Source organism: Aethalodelphis obliquidens, unplaced genomic scaffold, assembly GCF_003676395.1.
Source record: "Aethalodelphis obliquidens isolate GAN/ISIS:26980383/991018 unplaced genomic scaffold, ASM367639v1 scaffold42, whole genome shotgun sequence".
NCBI lineage: Eukaryota > Metazoa > Chordata > Mammalia > Artiodactyla > Delphinidae > Aethalodelphis > Aethalodelphis obliquidens.
The window spans coordinates 137,614-155,701 of NW_020837986.1; the positions used below are offsets into that span (position 1 = coordinate 137,614).

General features: G+C 50.7%; 1 protein-coding gene and 1 long non-coding RNA gene across 11 annotated transcripts in view; both read left to right on the top strand.

Annotated features, from left to right (window-relative positions):
- The window catches only part of SULF2 (sulfatase 2), a 140,262-nt gene that overhangs the window by 120,457 nt on the left and 1,717 nt on the right, over window positions 1-18,088 (top strand). For 9 of the 10 annotated variants that reach the window (XM_027078103.1, XM_027078100.1, XM_027078102.1 and 6 more), the window contains 9 exons: window positions 12,886-13,102; window positions 13,226-13,322; window positions 13,787-13,881; window positions 14,801-14,860; window positions 15,277-15,446; window positions 15,649-15,791; window positions 16,851-16,974; window positions 17,672-17,705; window positions 17,955-18,008. In XM_027078103.1, coding sequence (XP_026933904.1) covers window positions 12,886-13,102; window positions 13,226-13,322; window positions 13,787-13,881; window positions 14,801-14,860; window positions 15,277-15,446; window positions 15,649-15,791; window positions 16,851-16,974; window positions 17,672-17,705; window positions 17,955-18,008 — 994 coding nt within the window. The remainder of the gene's footprint in view (window positions 1-12,885; window positions 13,103-13,225; window positions 13,323-13,786; window positions 13,882-14,800; window positions 14,861-15,276; window positions 15,447-15,648; window positions 15,792-16,850; window positions 16,975-17,671; window positions 17,706-17,954; window positions 18,009-18,088) is intronic. The other variant, XM_027078104.1, reaches the window with a different exon arrangement.
- LOC113605100 (uncharacterized) lies at window positions 763-9,001 on the top strand. The gene is made up of 2 exons (XR_003427038.1): window positions 763-1,360; window positions 7,140-9,001. It is a non-coding gene; the product is annotated as an uncharacterized LOC113605100 (long non-coding RNA).

The window sequence follows — 18,088 nt, forward strand, 5'->3', positions numbered from 1 at the left end:
TGTGCAGCCATCATCACCATCCATCTCCAGAGCTCTCTTTTTCTGGCAAAACTGAAACTCAGTACCCATCAAACAACAACTCTCCATCATCCCTCCCCTGGCCACCACCCGTCTGCTTTCTCTGAATTTGACTGTTCTAGGTACTTCCTATGAGCAGAATCACGCACCATTTGTCCTTTTGTGACTGCCTTACTTCACACGGCATAATGTCCTCAAGGTGCATCCTTGCTGTAGCCTGTGTCAGAATTCCCTTCCTCTTTCAGGCTGAATCAGATTCCCTTGTAGCCTAATTAGAGACTGGGTGTCTGGCGACAGGCTGAGGTCTCTTCCTGTCTTTGCAGAGGACACCTTCGTTACAGAGCAGGTGTGTCTCCATAACAACTCGGCTGCTGCCTCAAGTGGCGCGTCCCAACTGATGATCCCCCGTTATAATTCCTCACAAGCTGATTAGTAACTACTAAGCTTATCTTTTTTCCGCGGATAAAATGAGTGGTTGAATTACACAGCTAACACCTTGCTTCAGCACGTGGCACACTGGGTAATGTTTAAGTAAGACAAGAACTTGCGACTCAGTTAAGCCTTTTTCTTTTTTTCCTATTAATTCTTAGAGGAAAGAAAAATGCACCTAAATAACCGAGACTCGGCTCAACCCAGGCCCTCCTGTGAGGACGGTGTGACATCACAGCCCTGTCTGATACGCCCCTCACAGCATCCTGGGAGCAAGGCGAGGGTGGCTCCTCACAGCAGACAGGAAAGGTCAGCTCACACGGCCACCTGGGCGACTTGGGCCCCATCGCCTGGCCCAGTATTCTTCCTCCTGCACGTGCCTGCCGGCAAGATGGTCTCTGTCACTCCTTTCTGAGCAGCCAGCCTAGAGCAGGGGTTTTCAACTGCGGGCGATTTTGCCCCCCAGGGACACTTGGCCGTGCGGTGACATTTCTGGCTGTCGTAATCGTGTGCGATGGGCAGCAGGAGGGATGCTACTGGCATCCGGTGAACGGATGTTGTGGACGCTGCTAAGCATCCTGTGAGGTACAGGTCAAGTCGCCCACAGCCAGGATTTATCCGGCCCCAGAATGTTGCCAGTTGTGAGGTTGAGACTCCCTGGCCCAGAGCAGCTCAGACCCCGGCTCACCCTAACCCCCTGGGCTGTGGGCTGTGGGCTGAGGAAGCAGGCAGAGCAGCCAACCCAGAACACGGGGGAGACCCAGGACCCAGGGGGAGGAGATGAGGCCTCGGGGATGGGTCCAGGTGGCCGGTGTTTATTCATTTCTTCTCCCAACAAATCCGCAAGCCCTGCCGTGTGCCAGCTGCTGAGGTTACAGAGGTGAACTTGAGAGACACGGATCGGACCTCGTAGGTGAGACCAGGTGTCAGCAAGTTAACAAAGTGGGAAGATCACTTCCCTGGGTGCAAAATGCATGGAGGAAATGAAACAGTGGTGTGACCAGGTGGAGAGGGGCGGCGGCTGTAGGATGGGTGGTCGGTTGACATTTAAATGAGAGCCAAGTATGTAGAAGGAACAGGCCATGTGACTAGCAGAGGGGAAGTGCTCTAAGTCAGGGGAAGAGGAAGCACGAAGTTCCTGTGGGTCCCACCCCAGAGAGCGGGCCACACTGCGTCGGGCTTCCCAGGCCTGGGGAGGTGGGAGGGCCCAGCTGTGACCTTGGGCGAGGATGTCACAGCTGCAGTGTCCCTAACTAGCAGAGAAGCTGCTGGATGCCAGCTTCCAGGTGCTGAAATATTTAGCAGGTCTGTTTCATGTCAGACTCCAAAGAGCCCTGGAAGGCGGGTATCGTCATGAGAACATAGCTGCTTGGAAATTAACTCACTTGCCTTTGCGTTGGCTCAGGATTTGCACCCAGGCAATCAGAGTCCAGAGCCTCAGCTCTTTTTTTTTTTTTAATAAATTTATTTATTTATTTTTGGCCGCGTTGGGTCCTCGTTGCTGCGCGCGGGCTTTCTCTAGTCCCGGCGAGCAGGGGCTACTCTTCGTTGCGGTGGGCGGGCTTCTCATTGCGGTGGCTTCTCTTGTTGCGGAGCACAGGTTCTAGGCACACAGGCTTCAGTAATTGTGGCTCACGGGCTCTAGAGCGCAGGCTCAGTAGTTGTGGCACATGGGCTTAGTTGCTCCACGGCATGTGGGACCTTCCCGGGCCAGGGCTCAAACCCGTGTCCATTGCATTGACAGGCGGATTCTTAAGCACTGCGCCACCAGGGAAGCCCCCAGAGCCTCAGCTCTTGGCCACTGGGTTAGGAAGTGCCCCGTTCCCAGTACATGTGGTAGGGAGGGCACCTCCAGGACCCTGGAAACAAAGACACCTAGGGTGACAAAGAGAGCAAGTGGTGTGGCTTCAGTCCCAGACAAAGTGTACACCAGGGCTGGCAGGTTTTTGCTGTAAAGGGCCGGAGAGTAAATATTTGAGGCTGTGGGAGCTAAACAATCTTTGTGTCAAATGCTCCATTCCATCACTGTGGCAAGGAAACAGCCGAGGACTCTGCAAATGGTTGAGAGTAACTTATGTACAGAATCAGGCAGAGGGCTGGATTGGGCCTGGAGGCCATAGTTTGGGGACCCCTGGGTGTATGGCTGGGGGCGTGGAGAACGCCAGAGCAAGCAACACAGAGGAGCAGAAAGAACCCCCTGGGTCCGCTTCCTGGGCCTCTTAGGCAGGGGTGTCCTCCTCCCGCAGGGAGATCAGCTCAGTACTGTGTGCGTTTCGGGCCCAGGCACTGTGGCTTCATGGAGACTGAACTCAGGGAGGAAAAAGCCAAGGAGAAAGCTGCCCGGAGTCAGAAAAGGCCCAAGGCTTTGTCAGAGAAACGCCTCTCCTGGACCTGGACCCCCAGATCCTTTGGCCCATGAGACTCTGATACAAGGAGGAAAGGTACAAGCCACCGCCCCGGGGTCGGGGGGTTGGGGGATGTGGCGCAAGACCAGATCCTGGAGCCCTGGCCTGGGCCCTGAGGAAGAGGGAACCCCCTCCTCCCTTCTTGGGCCCCACCACCTGGCCTCCAGCCAGTCCTCGACCTTTGGTCGCCACCTGGTGGTCATTAGGAGCCCAGCAGAAACCCGGGTCGGGCCTGGCTCCAGGCCCTGCTCCAAAAACAGATGGATGTTTCAGGGCAGCGGGGTTACAGACTCGAGGCCGGCCTAGGTCAGACCTAAAATGGGAGGAGGAGCGGGGACTGTGGCCAAACGGGAAACACTCCGCCCCGTAGGAAGAGGCAGTGCATCAGCTCCTGCCCCGCCGTCCACGCTGCCGGTGGGCCCGGTGTGGGCGGCACATCTCCCGTTTTCTCTCGAGAAGCTGGAAATCTGTGATCCTCCGTGACCACCCTCCCCCAACCCCTTTTTTCTGAAGTGTTAGCAACTTGATCAATTTTGTCTTTTAATATACAGAAGATACGAGAAATCTGGGCTCTGACTTGAGCCTGTGTTGACGAGGGGGAAATTTACCCCCTGCCCCTCTCGAGTTCTCTTGGCTGGTCAGATAATTAACTTGACACAAGACTGATGAACAGGAGGAAAAAGTTAGTTCATACACACAGAGGTCTCATAGAAATGGGACCCCAGAGCGACCAAAGCACGTGTTTACACATCATTTTTAGACAAGGAAACAATTATTTGTGAAGATGTAAGAGCAAAGGGGCTGGTACTTGGGGCAGCAGACTAATGAAGGAGGAAAGTTACTTTATACAGCTTTCTTAGCCTTGAATTCCCTGACTCTGGTGATAAGGATGCTTTCTCTTATCCTGGTATAGGGAAGGGACCTTCACATGCGAGATTTATTTCCCACTATTTTAGGGGGGAAAGAGGAGGGTCAGTGTTTTTTTTATGTTTTCTTTGGCCACCAGCTGTTTCTTAAGTAACTTTAATTCAAAAGAACCAATATGCCATTGTGGCATATCTTGGGGTGACCTGCTCTGAGCCCCAACCGTTCCCTTTAAAATTGACCAGGAAGTTTCACATTTTAAAAGGAGAGTTGGTGGCCATGGAGAGAGAAATCCGGTTAGGAGCTGAGTGCTAAGAGCTCTGCAAAGGGAGAAAAGAACAGAGATTAGAATGAGGATGAACAAACAAAAGAACAAATCGAAGCCCCTTCTCCACCCCCATTAAACCAGTCCCTAGTCCTGGTGTCGGTCAGTTCAATAAAGTGGCCGTGCTTCCCTCCACTGATGCAAAGAGTTAACCTCCTCTCTTACTAGAGGTAAGGTGGACACTCCTTGTCCCATTTGGGTTACACAGGAGCAATGTTTTCACCAGTGATGCACAGGCTCCTCCTTGCTGAGCTCCTTTAAAGCTTGGTTGTCACTGAGCCAAGGAAGTCCAGATTTCTGGTCCACCCATATATATAGTGTGGTATTGGGCAGCTTAATCAGGGGAGCAGCTGTAATACCCCAAGGGTGGCTGGTGAGCCATCCCGGACACTTGGTGAGTTGGCAGATGTTTATACTAAAAAGGGTAGTGCCAGGGTCATTTCCAGTCTCCATGAGAGGTTTGAAGATGCCACCTGTGGAATCAAACCCCTGAGTCTGACTGCAGTACTGTCCTGGCCTGTCACCCAGGAAAGGTCCAGTGTTTGTTTTCAATGCAAAGGGAAATTTTTCACCTATTGTTTTTAGCCTGGGCGAGGGACAGCCCTTGAGCTTCTATAGAGGTTTTCCGGGGCCTCGATAACTCCCCAGAAGGAGAGACAGAGCGATGTTTTTCGGTCGTGGATACCATTCCCTGTCATTGAACCATCTTTTGTACCTAGTCCACAGTGTGCACATTGGCAGGAACGCAGACCAGCTCAGGGGCACTTGTACCGTCTAGATGTTGACACAACCAACAGTCAGATTGATTGATTAACGTGGCCAGGCTTTGGTAAACTGGCACGACGGGGTGTTTGGTTTATGCCTGACCTGTTGACAAAGTAAAGGTTACTAAGCAAGACACAGGTTGAAAAGGAGCCCATAGTGGAGACTTTTAGAGGGGAAGTGGGCTAGATAGACAAGCACTGTCTGCTCAGCCTCCTGATAATGATAATGAATGTGCGAAAGTGGTCATTAGTAAGAGAAGGTGCATGTTTGTTTGTTTAGCGTGTGAATATATAGGGAGTCTTAAAGGGGGGGAATAGGTAAAAACGAAGTTTTTTTAATTTATTGAAGTATAATTGATTTACAATGTGTTAATTTCTGCTGTACAGGAAAGTGATTCAGTTACACACACACACACACACACATATATATATACCCATGTTTCTTCATACTCTTTTCCATTATGGTTTATCTCAGGATACTGAATATAGTTCCCTGTGTTATACAGTAGGACCTTGTTGTTTATCCATTCTGTATATAATAGTTTGCATCTACCAACCCCAAACTCCCAATCCTTCCCTCCCCCACCCCCTCTCCCCCCTTGGCAACCAGGAGTCTGTCCTCCATGTCTATGAGTCTGTTTCTGTTTCATAGATATGTTCATTTGTGTCATGTTTTAGATTCCACATGTAAGTGATATCATATGGTATTTGTCTCTTTCTGACTTACTTCACTTAGTATGACAATCTCTAGGTCCATCCATGTTGCTGCAAATGGCATTATTTCATTCTTTTTTATGGCTGAGTAGTATTCCATTGTATATATGTACCGCAGTTTCTTTATCCATTCATCTGTCCATGGACATTAAGGTTGCTTCCATGTCTTAGCTATTGTAAATAGTGCTGCTGTACGTAGGGGTGCATGTATGTTTTCGAATTAGAGTTTTCCACAGATATACGTCCAGGAGTGGGACTGCAAGTGAAGTTTCTTGATCCATGATCTTGGGAAAAGCTGTCTAATTCGTGATGCCAGCTTCTTCCAGGCCTGGGAAGTGGCCCTGGAAATCCTTACTTTGAGGTCACCTGTGGGGACTGTCTCCCAGCTGTTTTGAGAGCGATGGTCTAGGCCAATTTGGCATGACTTGCATGAACCCAGGAGGATTTTCCCTTTATTCTGGTGGTAACACAGGGAGTGTAGGTAGATAGCAGTACCTCATAACGTCCTTCCCAGAGAGGTGACAATGCATGGTTTCTTCTAAAGTCCTCGATGTAAACCTGGTCTCCCGGTCAAAAGGGACGTCAGGGTGTCAGTCGGGGAGGCCACGCCCCTTTTCCCTCTTGGCAATAAGCTTAAAGTACACTCGTCAGTTCTTGTAGGCAGCTGGTCAGAGCATCAAATTATTCACTTATGTTCCCACAATGTCCACTTAATCCAGAAATAGAAAGTTTAGAGATGCCAGTAGGCATGGGTTATCCAAGCACTATTTCAGAAGAGCTTAATCCATGTCTCCTGTTGGAGTGTTCCTGATCCTTATACAGGCCAGGGGCAAAGCTTCTGACCATTTAAGCCCAGTTACTTTCCAGAGCTTTTCCTAAAGTCCTTTTATATCTAGATTTTTATGTTCCACTTGCCCTGATGGTGGAGTTATGGTACAGAGTATGGAATTTTAATGAGTACCCCAGAGATTTTGCAAGCAGATGGTTTATCTCTGCTATAAAATGAGTTCCTTGGTCTGATTCAGTCCATAAAGGAATGTCAAAATTAGGAATAACCTCAGTTATTAAGTTCATTACCACTGTGTGGCATCACCACATCTAGTCGGATAGCATTCAGTCCTTCCACTAACCATGTAAAAGATAACCAAGTAGCAAGAAGAGCCTAAAGCTGGGGGCGAACCTATAAGATCTGTTGGAGTGCCACAAAGGGCAGTGTGGGCCTGGTAAGACTTCCGAGGGCACACCGATTTCTCCCGGAAGTTAGGCGCAATTCACTAGTAGTGCACTGGGAAATAATTTGGTCGGAAATTCCATGGCTGCCAGGGCAAAACCACTCTCCTGTCTGCACAGTACATCTCATTTGATGGGAGGTAAGCTCAAGGCACAAGGTGAAAGGAAAAGGAACCACCTGAAGTACATGTGGCCCAGTGTCTCATTTATCTGAGCATTGTCTGGTACCTTTTTTGTGTCCGTTTGTCCTTTTTAGATTGTGGGGCATTTGCCTGATAGTTAATATCAGTCAGGAATAAAGGCAGGTTTAAGAATTGGGTGGAGAGAGGATAAAGGGGGCATGTTGAGCTGCAATTTTAGCAGCTCTTTCCGCCCTATCATTTCCTAAAGATAAAGCATCAGTCTCCTGAGCAGTGAACAACAGCAGCATTAGAAGCGAGGTGACTAGCTTATAACAGGGCAGCAATTATATACCCGTTAGCGCCAGGAGGACCTGCAGAAGTCAGGAATCCACGGGATCTCCAAATCGTACCCACAGCATGGCGGACTCCAAAAGCATCTTTGGAGTCTGTGTAAACGGTGGCAGTTTCCCCTTTGCTCGTCTGTGTGCTCCAGGAAGAGCGATGCGTTCAGCCGCGTGGGCTGGTCTCACAGTGGGCACGGAATATGCCTCACGTGGTTCACGTGGGGAGCCACAGCATAACCGGTTATTATGTTTCGCTGGAAACTTCGTTTACAGGAGCCATCACAAAATCGAAGTAAGTCTGGGTTGTCTAAAGGGATGTCTGAGAGAGCATCTCGTGGCTCTGAGACCGTTCCTGTAGTTGCGAGGCACTCGTGTGGCATGGAGTGGGGCTCTCCACCATCAGGGAGGGGGGTAAAGGAGCCAGATTTAGAGTATTAATGATGGACGGTGATGGGTAGATTAAGAGCCTGCTCACAGGTGGTCTCTCGCCACGCAGAGAAGTGCTGCATCCTGTGAACTTGTAACATAGCAGACACAGCATGGGAAACAGAGGTGGCTGGGGGAGCCTATGGTTAGAGCACTGGCTTTGTAGTCAGCATGGCCACGTACATAAGGGGGGCGTACCTGGTGCCGTAGAGTCTAACTGACATGAGAAATACGCTGTAGGACTTAACTGAGGCAAAAGGCTGTCCCAGAATGCCAGCAGTAATCCCATCATTCCATGGCCAGTGTAGATGAAAAGGCTTATCACGATCAGGTAAGCCAAGAACCAGAGGTGTGGACAGAACTAATGTAAGGCTTCGTAGGGGAGCAGAATTTGCTCCCCGAAAATACATCTCTTTGGCATATTATCTTGAGCTGGTTCTTTTCTAGGAAACAGCAGACACGGGAAACTGAAAACCTAGTAGGAGTTGCCCTTTTGCAAGAAACATTGACGTCTGTAAGGGAAATCTCCATTTGTAACGGTGTCTCCCTCTCTGTCCCTGTAAGAGGAGGTTGACCAAATCTCTGGAAACTCTTCTCCATGGAGAGGGCCAGGGCTTAAATCTGTGTCACAGCCGCCCTTGTTTACTGTGCTTTTCCTGGTCGCCTCCCCTGACTGGATCTCCCACCCTCTACATCCTCTTTTGTCTTTGGCTGAGGGTTTCAGGTGAGGGCTTCCAGGTTTTTCCGGGTTTCTCCCATGGATACATTATTAAACATTTGTTTGATTTTCTCCTGTTAACCTGTCTCAAGTCAACTTAATTCTTAGACCAGCCAGAAGAACCTAGAAGGGTAGAAGGAAAACTTCTCCCCGACGGCTATGCCAGTCCTTCTTACCGGTCTCCCTTGAGAGGTAAATGCAGACAAGGTGTGCGTCAGGAGCATGGGATTGAAGAGGAATCTGAGCGGAGCTCAGATTAACCAAGCTGGGTCAGCAGGAGTCGCAGTGAAGGTAACAGCTGGGTTAGGGACCGCAGGGTGCCCGGGAATTACAAGAGTTTATGGCTCTTAGGGTTTGTGCAAATGAAGAGATTCGATTCCCGTCTGGGCCTAATTTACCTTCTTTCATTACAAATGTACCTACTTTCACTTGGAGTGTGACAAGGTGAGGAAGTAAAAGCAAGCACACCCAGCTCTAAGAGAGTCTATCATAGGGTTAATTCCTCACTTTGTATCTCTTTGCAGAGAAGGGACCTGTTTAGTTTTCTTCCACGTCATGCATACAGGCTCAGCACTCGGTAGCAATCCAACTTCACTGGCATGTGTGGCCTACGGACTAGTTGGGACATCTGTTAAAGACTCACCCTCTTCAGAGGAATTTAAATCAGGACGAGTTTCTAATAAGGAAAGTCGATCTGGGGCTTGGTCTGAGGGCAAGGAAATAAAAACGCCCTTCTGATTACATTTTAGAGGAGCATCACATTTACGTAACAAATCTCTATCAAGAGGTTTGCTGGTGAGCAGCTGGAAATTAGATACGATGGGTGTTAAGAGGCCCTAAAAGATATTAGGGTGGGCTGAGATGTGGGTAATGTAGTTGGTTGTCCAGAGACTGACTGTTTGTATAGACTCAGCAGTGACAGGTTGAGATAAATCCTCTGAGCGACGGCAGAGGAAGGCACACGGGTGTCAGTTAAGAAATCCAGTTCCCGATCCTCTATTTTAAGTAGCCTCTGGGGTGCAACTGAGGATTGGCTGACCCCGTCATTTGAGAAGGAATTGTCCCTCAGAAGGAGAAGAATGAACTTTCTGGGCATGCTGGGGCCTAGGGGGACTGTTTCTTAAACTTTCCTTTCTCTTGAGTGTGGGACAAATTTCTCTTCCATTGTCGTGGTTTCTTAGAATATCTGCAGTTGTCTGGAGGCAAACAGGAAGAGCTCTGTGTGAGCCTGGAGCTACTCTCAGAGTCATGCTTTTGTTTTCTATTCTTTTTTTTATTGAAGTATAATTTACAATGTTGTGCTAGCGTCTGGTGTACAGCATAGTGATTCAGTTTTATACATATATTCTATTTAGTTCCCTGTGCTATATAGTAAGACCTTGTTATTTATCTGTTTTATATATAGTAGTGTGTTATCCGCTAATCCCAAACTCCTAATTTATCCCTCCCCCACCCCTTTCCCCTTTGGTAACCATAAGTTTGTTTTCTATGTCTGTGAGTCTGTTTTGGAAATAAGTTCATTTGTGTCATATTTTAGATTCCACATATAAGTGATATCATGTGGTATTTGTCTTTGTCTGACTTACTTCACTTAGTATGATAATCTCTAGGTCCATCCATGTTGCTGCAAATGGCATTATTTCATTCTTTTTATGGGTGAGTATTATTCCATTGTATATATATACCACATCTTCTTTATCCATTCCTCTGCCAGTGGACATTTACGTTGCTTCCATGTCTTGGCTATTGTAAATAGTGCTGCTATGAATAGAGGTGTGCGTGTATCTCCTTGAATTATAGTTTTGTCTGGGTATATGCCCAGGATTGAGATTACTGAATCATATGGCAACTCTATTTTTAGTTTTTTAAGGAACCTCCATAATGTCTCCCGTAGTGGCTGCGCCACTTTACATTCCCACCAACGGTGTAGGAGGGCTCCCTTTTCTCCACACGCTCTCCAGCATCTGTTATTTGAAGACTTTGATGATGGCCATTCTGACCGGTGTGAGGTGATACCTCATTGTAGTTTTGATTTGCATTTCTCTACTGATAGTGATGATGAGAATCTTTTCATGTGCCTATTGGCCGTCTGTACGTTTTCTTTGGAGAAACGTCTATTTAGGTCTTCTGCCCATTTTTCGATCCGGTTGGTTTTTTGTTACTGAGTTGTATGAGCTGTTTGTATGTTTTGGAAATTAATCCCTTGTCAGTTGCATCGTTTGCAAATATTTTCTCCCAGTCCTAGGTTGTCTTTTTGCTTTATGGTTTCCTTTGCTGTGCAAAAGCTTATATGTTTGATTAGGTCCCATTTGTTTATTTTTGCTTTCATTTCTATTGCCTTGGGAGACTGACCTAAGACAACCTTGGTACGATCTGTCAGAGAATGTTTTGCCTGTGTTCTCTTCTAGGAGTTTTATGGTATCATGTCTTATATTTAAGTCTTAATTAAGCCACTTGGAATTTATTTTTGTGCATGGTGAGAGGGTGTTGATTTACAAGCGGCCGTCCAGCTTTCCCAACACCACTTGCTAAAGAGACTGTCTCCATTGTATATTCTTGCCCCCTTTGTCGAAGACTCATTGACCGTAGGTGTGATGCTTTTGTTTCCCTAAAGGTTCAAATTGCAAAGCAAGAATTGTTGCTTTTAATTCTTTTTTTCTGCATTCCTGGAAACTATTTTCGAAGGATGGAGCTCCAGCCTCCATTCTTACACTTAGCAGTAGCCTAGACCAACCTACCACACTGTTGTGAATTTGCTTTCTGATATCAGGGAACAGTTTCCCATTAGAGCAGATATGAAGAGATTCCTGTGCACTGGGGCTTCCAAGTTAAAGGCAGTGTGCCTTTGAAAAGTCTGCATGAAATGTTCGAAAAGGCTTTGGGATGCTTTCCTCCCGAGTACAGAATTCAACCTTAAACTAATTAACTTTAGGGGGAAAGGCCTCAAGTATCACTCCTGTCAAATCCTGACTCTCAGCCTCCGTCCAGCTGAGCCTCCTCCTGGTCATTTGCAGGCCGAGGAGAGGTTCCCGCATTCAGGGGGAAAGAGGTGGAGTCAGAGTGTTTTTTAATATCATTTTTTTTCCCCACCAGCTGTGTTTCAAAGAACTTTAATTCAAAATAATCAATATGCCATTGTGGCATCTTGGGGTGGCCTGCTCTGAGCCCCAGCACCTGCACGCCCTCAGTTTTCCATAGGTGACTTAGAGTTTAGGAAAAAACACCTCTCAGCCCCGCCTCACTGCCCACCCTGTGGAGAGCATGCAGCTCACTGCTGGGGAAATAGACTCTTGAGAAGATCAGTGACCTCCCCAAGCCCCCCCCCCCCCCCCGCCTCCCTTTTCTGTCTGGGAGAATGTGCTGCTTGGCTCTTTTTTACCCAGTTCAAATTAATGGGTTTTTTTATCTTGTTTTGTGGAGTTTTACTGCAGTATAATTAACATGTTACATTAGTTTCAGGTGTACAACATTGTGATTCGATATCTGTATATACCGCAAAATGATCACGCCAACAAGTCCACTTAACATAGTTACAAAAAATTTTTTTCTGGTGATGAGAACTATTAAGACGTAATCTCTCAGCAACTTTCAAATATGCAACACAGTATCATTAACTATAGCCACCATGCTGTGCATTACATCCCCAGGACTGACTGATTCTGTAACTGCAAGTTTGTACCTTTTGACCTCCTTTGCCCATTTCGCCCACCATTCCTACCCCCCACCCCCCCATTTGGCAACCACTCATCTGTTCTCTATGAGCTTGGTTGGTTGGTTGGTTTTAGCGATTCCACAGATAAGTGAGATCATATGCTATTTGTCGTTCTCTGACTTATTTTGCTTAGCATAATCCCCTCAAGGTCCACCTCTGTTGTCGCCAACAGCGAGATCTCCTTCTATTTGATGGCTGAGTAATATTCCAGTGTGTGTGTGTGTGTGTGTGTTGTGTACGTGCCACATCTTCTGTATCCATTCATCCATCAGTGGACACTTAGGTTATTTCCATATCTTGCCTATTGTAAATAATGCAGTGAACAGGGGGGTACAGATGTCTTTGAGTTAGTATTTTTGTTTTCTTCAGATAAATACCCAGAAGTGGAATTGCTGGATCACCTATCCTGGCTGTCACGTAAATAGAATCATACAATGTGTGACTTCTGTATCTGACTTCCTTCACCCATTAGTGTTTTTGACATTCGTCGGCATTGTTGCTTCAGTTCTCTATGTTCGAATCCTCCATCGTGTGGATGTCCCAGTTTACCTATGCACAGCTCCTCCTTGAGATTATCTCAGGCCAATTCCTTCTTAGCTCTGGGACTTCAGTTTCCCCAAGTGAATCACCTTGAGGTCCTTTCCACTGGGGTCCAGGGCCCACTTTCCCGGTAGGTAGGTTTCCTGAGCCCCCCAGTCTCGGGCAGCACTGAAGCCCTGGCTTGGGAGCACAGCCCTGTCTGAATCAAGAGTCTGCTGCCCAGGGAGCCTGGCCAGCCTCCCAGCCCAGCCACCCCTCTCCTCTGACCCCACAGAGTACAAGGCCAGCTACGCCCGGAATCGCTCCATCCGCTCAGTGGCCGTCGAGGGGCACCACGTCGGCCTGGACGACTGGTCCCAGCCCCGCAACCTCACCAAGCGGCACTGGCCAGGCGCCCCTGAGGACCAAGACGACAGGAACGGCGGGGACTTCAGTGGCACCGGGGGCCTTCCGGACTACTCAGCCCCCAACCCCATTAAAGTCACACATCGGTGAGAGTCTAGGGTGGGGGTTGGGGGGGGCTGGACCTTGGCAGGGGTGCCCACATCTCTTGGGCCCCTGCCTGGGCCCCCTCAATGCCCCGAGGGCCCCACGTGACCCCTTCTCTCGAACAGGTGCTACATCCTGGAGAACGACACGGTCCAGTGCGACCTGGACCTGTACAAGTCCCTGCAGGCCTGGAAGGACCACAAGCTGCACATTGACCACGAGGTGACAGGAGTCTGGGCCGGGAGGGTTCTCATGACCCCGAGCTCGGCGGGGCCACCAGCCACAGCCGGAGGCAGGGAAGCCAGGCCCCGGGGAGGAAGGCCCCGCAGAATCCTTCACCAGGGCCGGCAGTGTCGGTCCTGGCCTCAGACAGACAGCTCCTGCCGGACTGGGGTGGGGGGAACAGCACAGCCACGTCGTACCCCTTTGTAATCTACAAGATGCTCACACCACACTCAGCCCTTCCAACAGGCCTGGGGGGAGACCCTGAAGTCCCCCATGGGCTCAGCGGGTTCTCGGGCAGGACAAGACAGGAGAATGACCCACAGTTCCTTCAGCGGGTGGAACCAAGGACCGCCCCCCCAGCACCCACAGACGCGCACAGTGGCTGGGAGGCCCCGCCAGGCCAGCCCTGCTGACCCAGCCCCCCAGAGGCTCACAGCCTCCTCTCCTGCTCCCTCCCTCAGATCGAGACTCTGCAGAACAAAATTAAGAACCTGAGGGAAGTCCGCGGTCACCTGAAGAAAAAGCGGCCAGAAGAATGTGACTGTCACAAAGTCAGGTGAGGAGGTAGCAGGAAGGCCCGGGAAGGCCCCAGTGCTCTTGCGGGATCACTCTAGAGATGCAGCATCCCCTCCTCTGTGACTCCTTTCGTTATTTTTATATCCCTGTCTCCTTGCTTAGGATAGACATAATTAGTAATAATTCAGATCCCCGTTGTCAGCCACAGGGCAGAAAGCACTGCCCCTCGGGTACCACCCAGATTCACGCACTGCTGACAGGCAGGCCCTTGATTGTGGAGCCGGTTCCCGGGAGGGAAAAGTGCCTCTGCTGACTGCCCTTCCGGGAACAGCCCACGTGGCCCAAGGCCCACGTTACCAGCTCAGGGAACCCCCAGCCCAAGGGTCTGAACTCGCGAGCAGTGCCGTCCAACAGAACCTCTCTGGTGATGGAAGCAGCTGTATCTGTGCTGCCCCGTATGGTAGCCACCAGCCAACCACACGTGGCTACTGAGATCTGAACTGCGGCCACCGTAGCTGAGGAACCGAATTGGTAGTTTAATTAAAATTGAAATAGCCACATGTGGTTAGTGGCTACTGTAGTCACTGCTGCCTTTCCAGAAAGGGCTTACAAAATACGGGTTCCCCCAGGGCTGGCCCTGAGCAAGCGTGAGGTGGGTGGGGGCCTGGGGGCAACCCGCCTGGAGATGCTGAGGCTAAAGCCAGCAGAGCCAGGCCCAGCCTCCAGACTTGGTTAACTCGCCTCTACCCCGACCTTCTATGTCTGGCTGAGGCCTTCAGCCGGGGGCTCCCAGGTCACGTATGGAGGAAGGAGCTGGGCAGGCTGCCACTCAGGGGATAGTACCTCCCCAGCACCGCCCCAGAAGGAGAAACAGGGATCCCAGAGAAGCGCAGTTTGCAGCCACCCCACGGTGTGGCCTTGGGCACAGTGTCTGAAAGCCAGGCTGGGGTCTGTTGCAGTTACCACGCCCAGCACAAAGGCCGCCTCAAGCACAAAGGCTCCAGCCTGCATCCGTTCAGGTAAGGGCAGCGGCGGCCGGCCCTCCCTTAAGCCAAAACAAACAAGGACAAGCCAAGTCCTGGCCTTTCCCTGGGAGGCGTAGAGGCCCGACTGCCAGATCAACGAGCAGGGGCCCGGGTGCCCCTCTGTGGCCGGAGCGGGTTACTGCAGGGCAGGGCGGGACACAGGCCCCAGGGGCGGGTGTGAGCAGGAAGCGCCCTAGCCCTGTGCTGCCGCAGGAGCTAACGTCGGACGACAGGTCGGACGACAGGAGCCTCGTCTGGCCCCAGCCCTGCCAAGGACCAGCAGTGCGACCTGGGCAAAGGGCTTTCCCTTTGGGAACCCTCCAGGGCCATGACCCTGGCTCCCTGGGCAGGAAGAGGCTCCAAGGTGGGGTCAGGGGAGGTGTGAGGGGTGCGGCCCTGTGTGCCCCTAGGAAGGGTTTGCAGGAGAAGGACAAGGTGTGGCTGCTGCGGGAGCAGAAGCGCAAGAAGAAACTCCGCAAGCTGCTCAGGCGGCTGCAGAACAACGACACGTGCAGCATGCCCGGCCTCACGTGCTTCACCCACGACAACCAGCACTGGCAGACGGCACCCCTCTGGACGCGTGAGCCAGCCGGGCCCAGGGCGGGGGTCCTCCCGGGGGTCCCAGGGCCCCAGTGCCCCCCAGCTTGTGAGTGCTTCCTGGACAGACCCTGAGGGTCTTTCAGGAACAGGTCCTCCAGCAACCTCAGGGGTCAAGTGCTCCGGCAGGAAGGGGCTGGCAGCCAGGGCCTCTTCGGCTCAGGGCGTGCTCTCCTCCCTGGCAGTGGGGCCCTTCTGCGCCTGCACCAGCGCCAACAACAACACGTACTGGTGCATGAGGACCATCAATGAGACCCACAACTTCCTCTTCTGTGAATTTGCAACCGGCTTCCTAGAGTACTTTGATCTCAACACAGACCCCTACCAGGTACGGACAACACAGGCTGGAGAAATGGGGCCCCTGCCAGGTAGGTCCCCCGAGGAAGTGATAACCGGTTTTTCAAGTCCCACTGAGTCCCTAAGACAGCAGAAGTGAGTTGAAGCCACCAGGAAGGCTGGGACTCTGTGCCATCTGCCCTTCCTGCGTCCGGGTACAGCCTCTTCCCTCCAACTTACGCACCTGGCACGGTTCCAGCAGGTTTTGTGGGATCTTGGGAAGACGCCTAGAACTTTGGAGGCTCAGGGGTCCTTAGGGTCAGGCCAAACCCTACAGACGACAGGCCGGTAACTAACACTCAGGCAGCCCTTACTCCGCGCTTCCCCTATATTAACCCAACTGAATCCATGCGGGACTGAAGCGGCCACGGAGCCTGGTGACTGGAACGTGCGTGTCCCTTCTGAAACAGATGGTCACGACCCAGCTTCAGCGCTAGAGCTTCTCAGTAGCATGGCCTCGGCATTGCCCAGTCTTCCATGTTTCAAGAAAAGTCTGAAAGTAATCTTTTACACGATTTGTAAGTGCAAGCAACTCGATTGTCTTGTTTTGCTCTAATTACCGTACAGGCCACCAGTCTTTCTCCTTTGATAGGTCATCCCTGTATTTTACAAAAGGGGGTGACAGAGCTGGTAGGTTAGTGGGTCACCAGCAGCTCCCAGAGCAGGTAAGGACAAGGTCACTCACCCAGTCCTTCGCCAGATGGCTGCTTTTCCATCCAGAGGACCTGAGGGGCTGTGAAGGAAGGCTGCTTAAAAATACGGGGCTGGGTTCCAAGCTTCTTTCCAGGCTTGGTAAATTTCCTGACCAGTGGCTCCAGGAGTTCAGTGTGACGTACACAGAGGCGGTTTTTATTTTGAGATTTCATGCACGTGGGGCTAGAGGCAAAAGGTAGTTCTAACTGTTCCAAACCCCAGCTCCTGTGGAAGTACAGCTCACCATCCCTTCACACCTTGTACTCCCCACCTGCCTGAAGTCAGTCCCCCAGATGGTAGAAGGGGGCTGGGTGGGGGAGTCTTCACCTCATTGATAACCTACCTTTTTTCCAACCAGTTGATGAATGCAGTGAACACCCTGGACAGGGACATCCTCAATCAGCTACATGTGCAGCTCATGGAGCTGAGGAGCTGCAAGGGTTACAGGCAGTGTAACCCCCGGACCCGGAACATGGACCTGGGTGAGCAGGTGCCCCAGCGTGGTGTGGGGTGACCACAGGAGGGGACGGAGATGGTCCTGTCTGAACAGGGAACCCAGAATCACCAGGAGTTGGTGAATTCTCACCAGTAGCTATAATATCACCTTCCTAACATTCACCAACCACGTGCTACTTTTAGGATAAGTGCCTTCACTGTCAGCCCACCAGGGTGCTGAGTGCTTTACCTGCATTAACTGACAGGCCTCCGACAAGCCTCTGAGGTGAATCTGCTTGTCCTCGTTTTATGGATGAGTGACGTGACTGGGTCCAGAGCCCACGCACTTGGTCACACTACCACATCCTCTGGGAAATTTGCCGAGAGCCCACACTCGGGATCTCCCCGCTGCCCTCGGCTTTCTGTCCGCTGTAGCATAGGTGTTCCGTGCCCACATGTGGCTCCCCCGCTATGACCAAGGTCAGTGCTGAGTGACTGCAGCAGGAGCCTGAAATCGATAAGAGGCCACGAGAGTGTAGGCGACCTACCAAGAGTCTTAGGGACAGCTCACCTGGTAATTCAGTCCCCTCTGTCTAGGAGCCACTACCAACATCATGGGTTTGTGACAAAAAAACCTGAAGTGTTTTAAAGAAGAAAAAGAGGCAGTTATAAAGTTTGTCCTTGTTTGTGCCACTTTTGCCCTTATTTACCTGCTTCCATGTCGTGCATTTCTCTCTCCTTTAGGACTGAAAGATGGAGGAAGCTATGAACAATACAGGTATTGCTTTTGCTTTTAAAGCCTGACAGTCGCCCCATATGGTGGCCCATCCTGTAGTCTAACCTCGAGTGAGGTTAGACTCACGTGTGAGGTTGGGATGCTACCTTTCTCTGGTCTGCCAGGGGCCTAGCTCACCCACCAGCGATAGGTGTCCACTAAGCGACCTTCTTTGTCTAGTTCTTTGGGGGTCACTTTTTCTTTCTTGGTGACGGTTAACACTCTTTCTCCTTTTGACACTCGAAACCTTAGGCAGTTTCAGCGTCGAAAGTGGCCAGAAATGAAGAGACCTTCTTCCAAATCGCTGTGAGTTGAGGAACCAGTTTACCAACCGACATCTGGCCTGATCCACTCTGTTTTGCCGAGGCTGTTCTGCATGCGTGCCC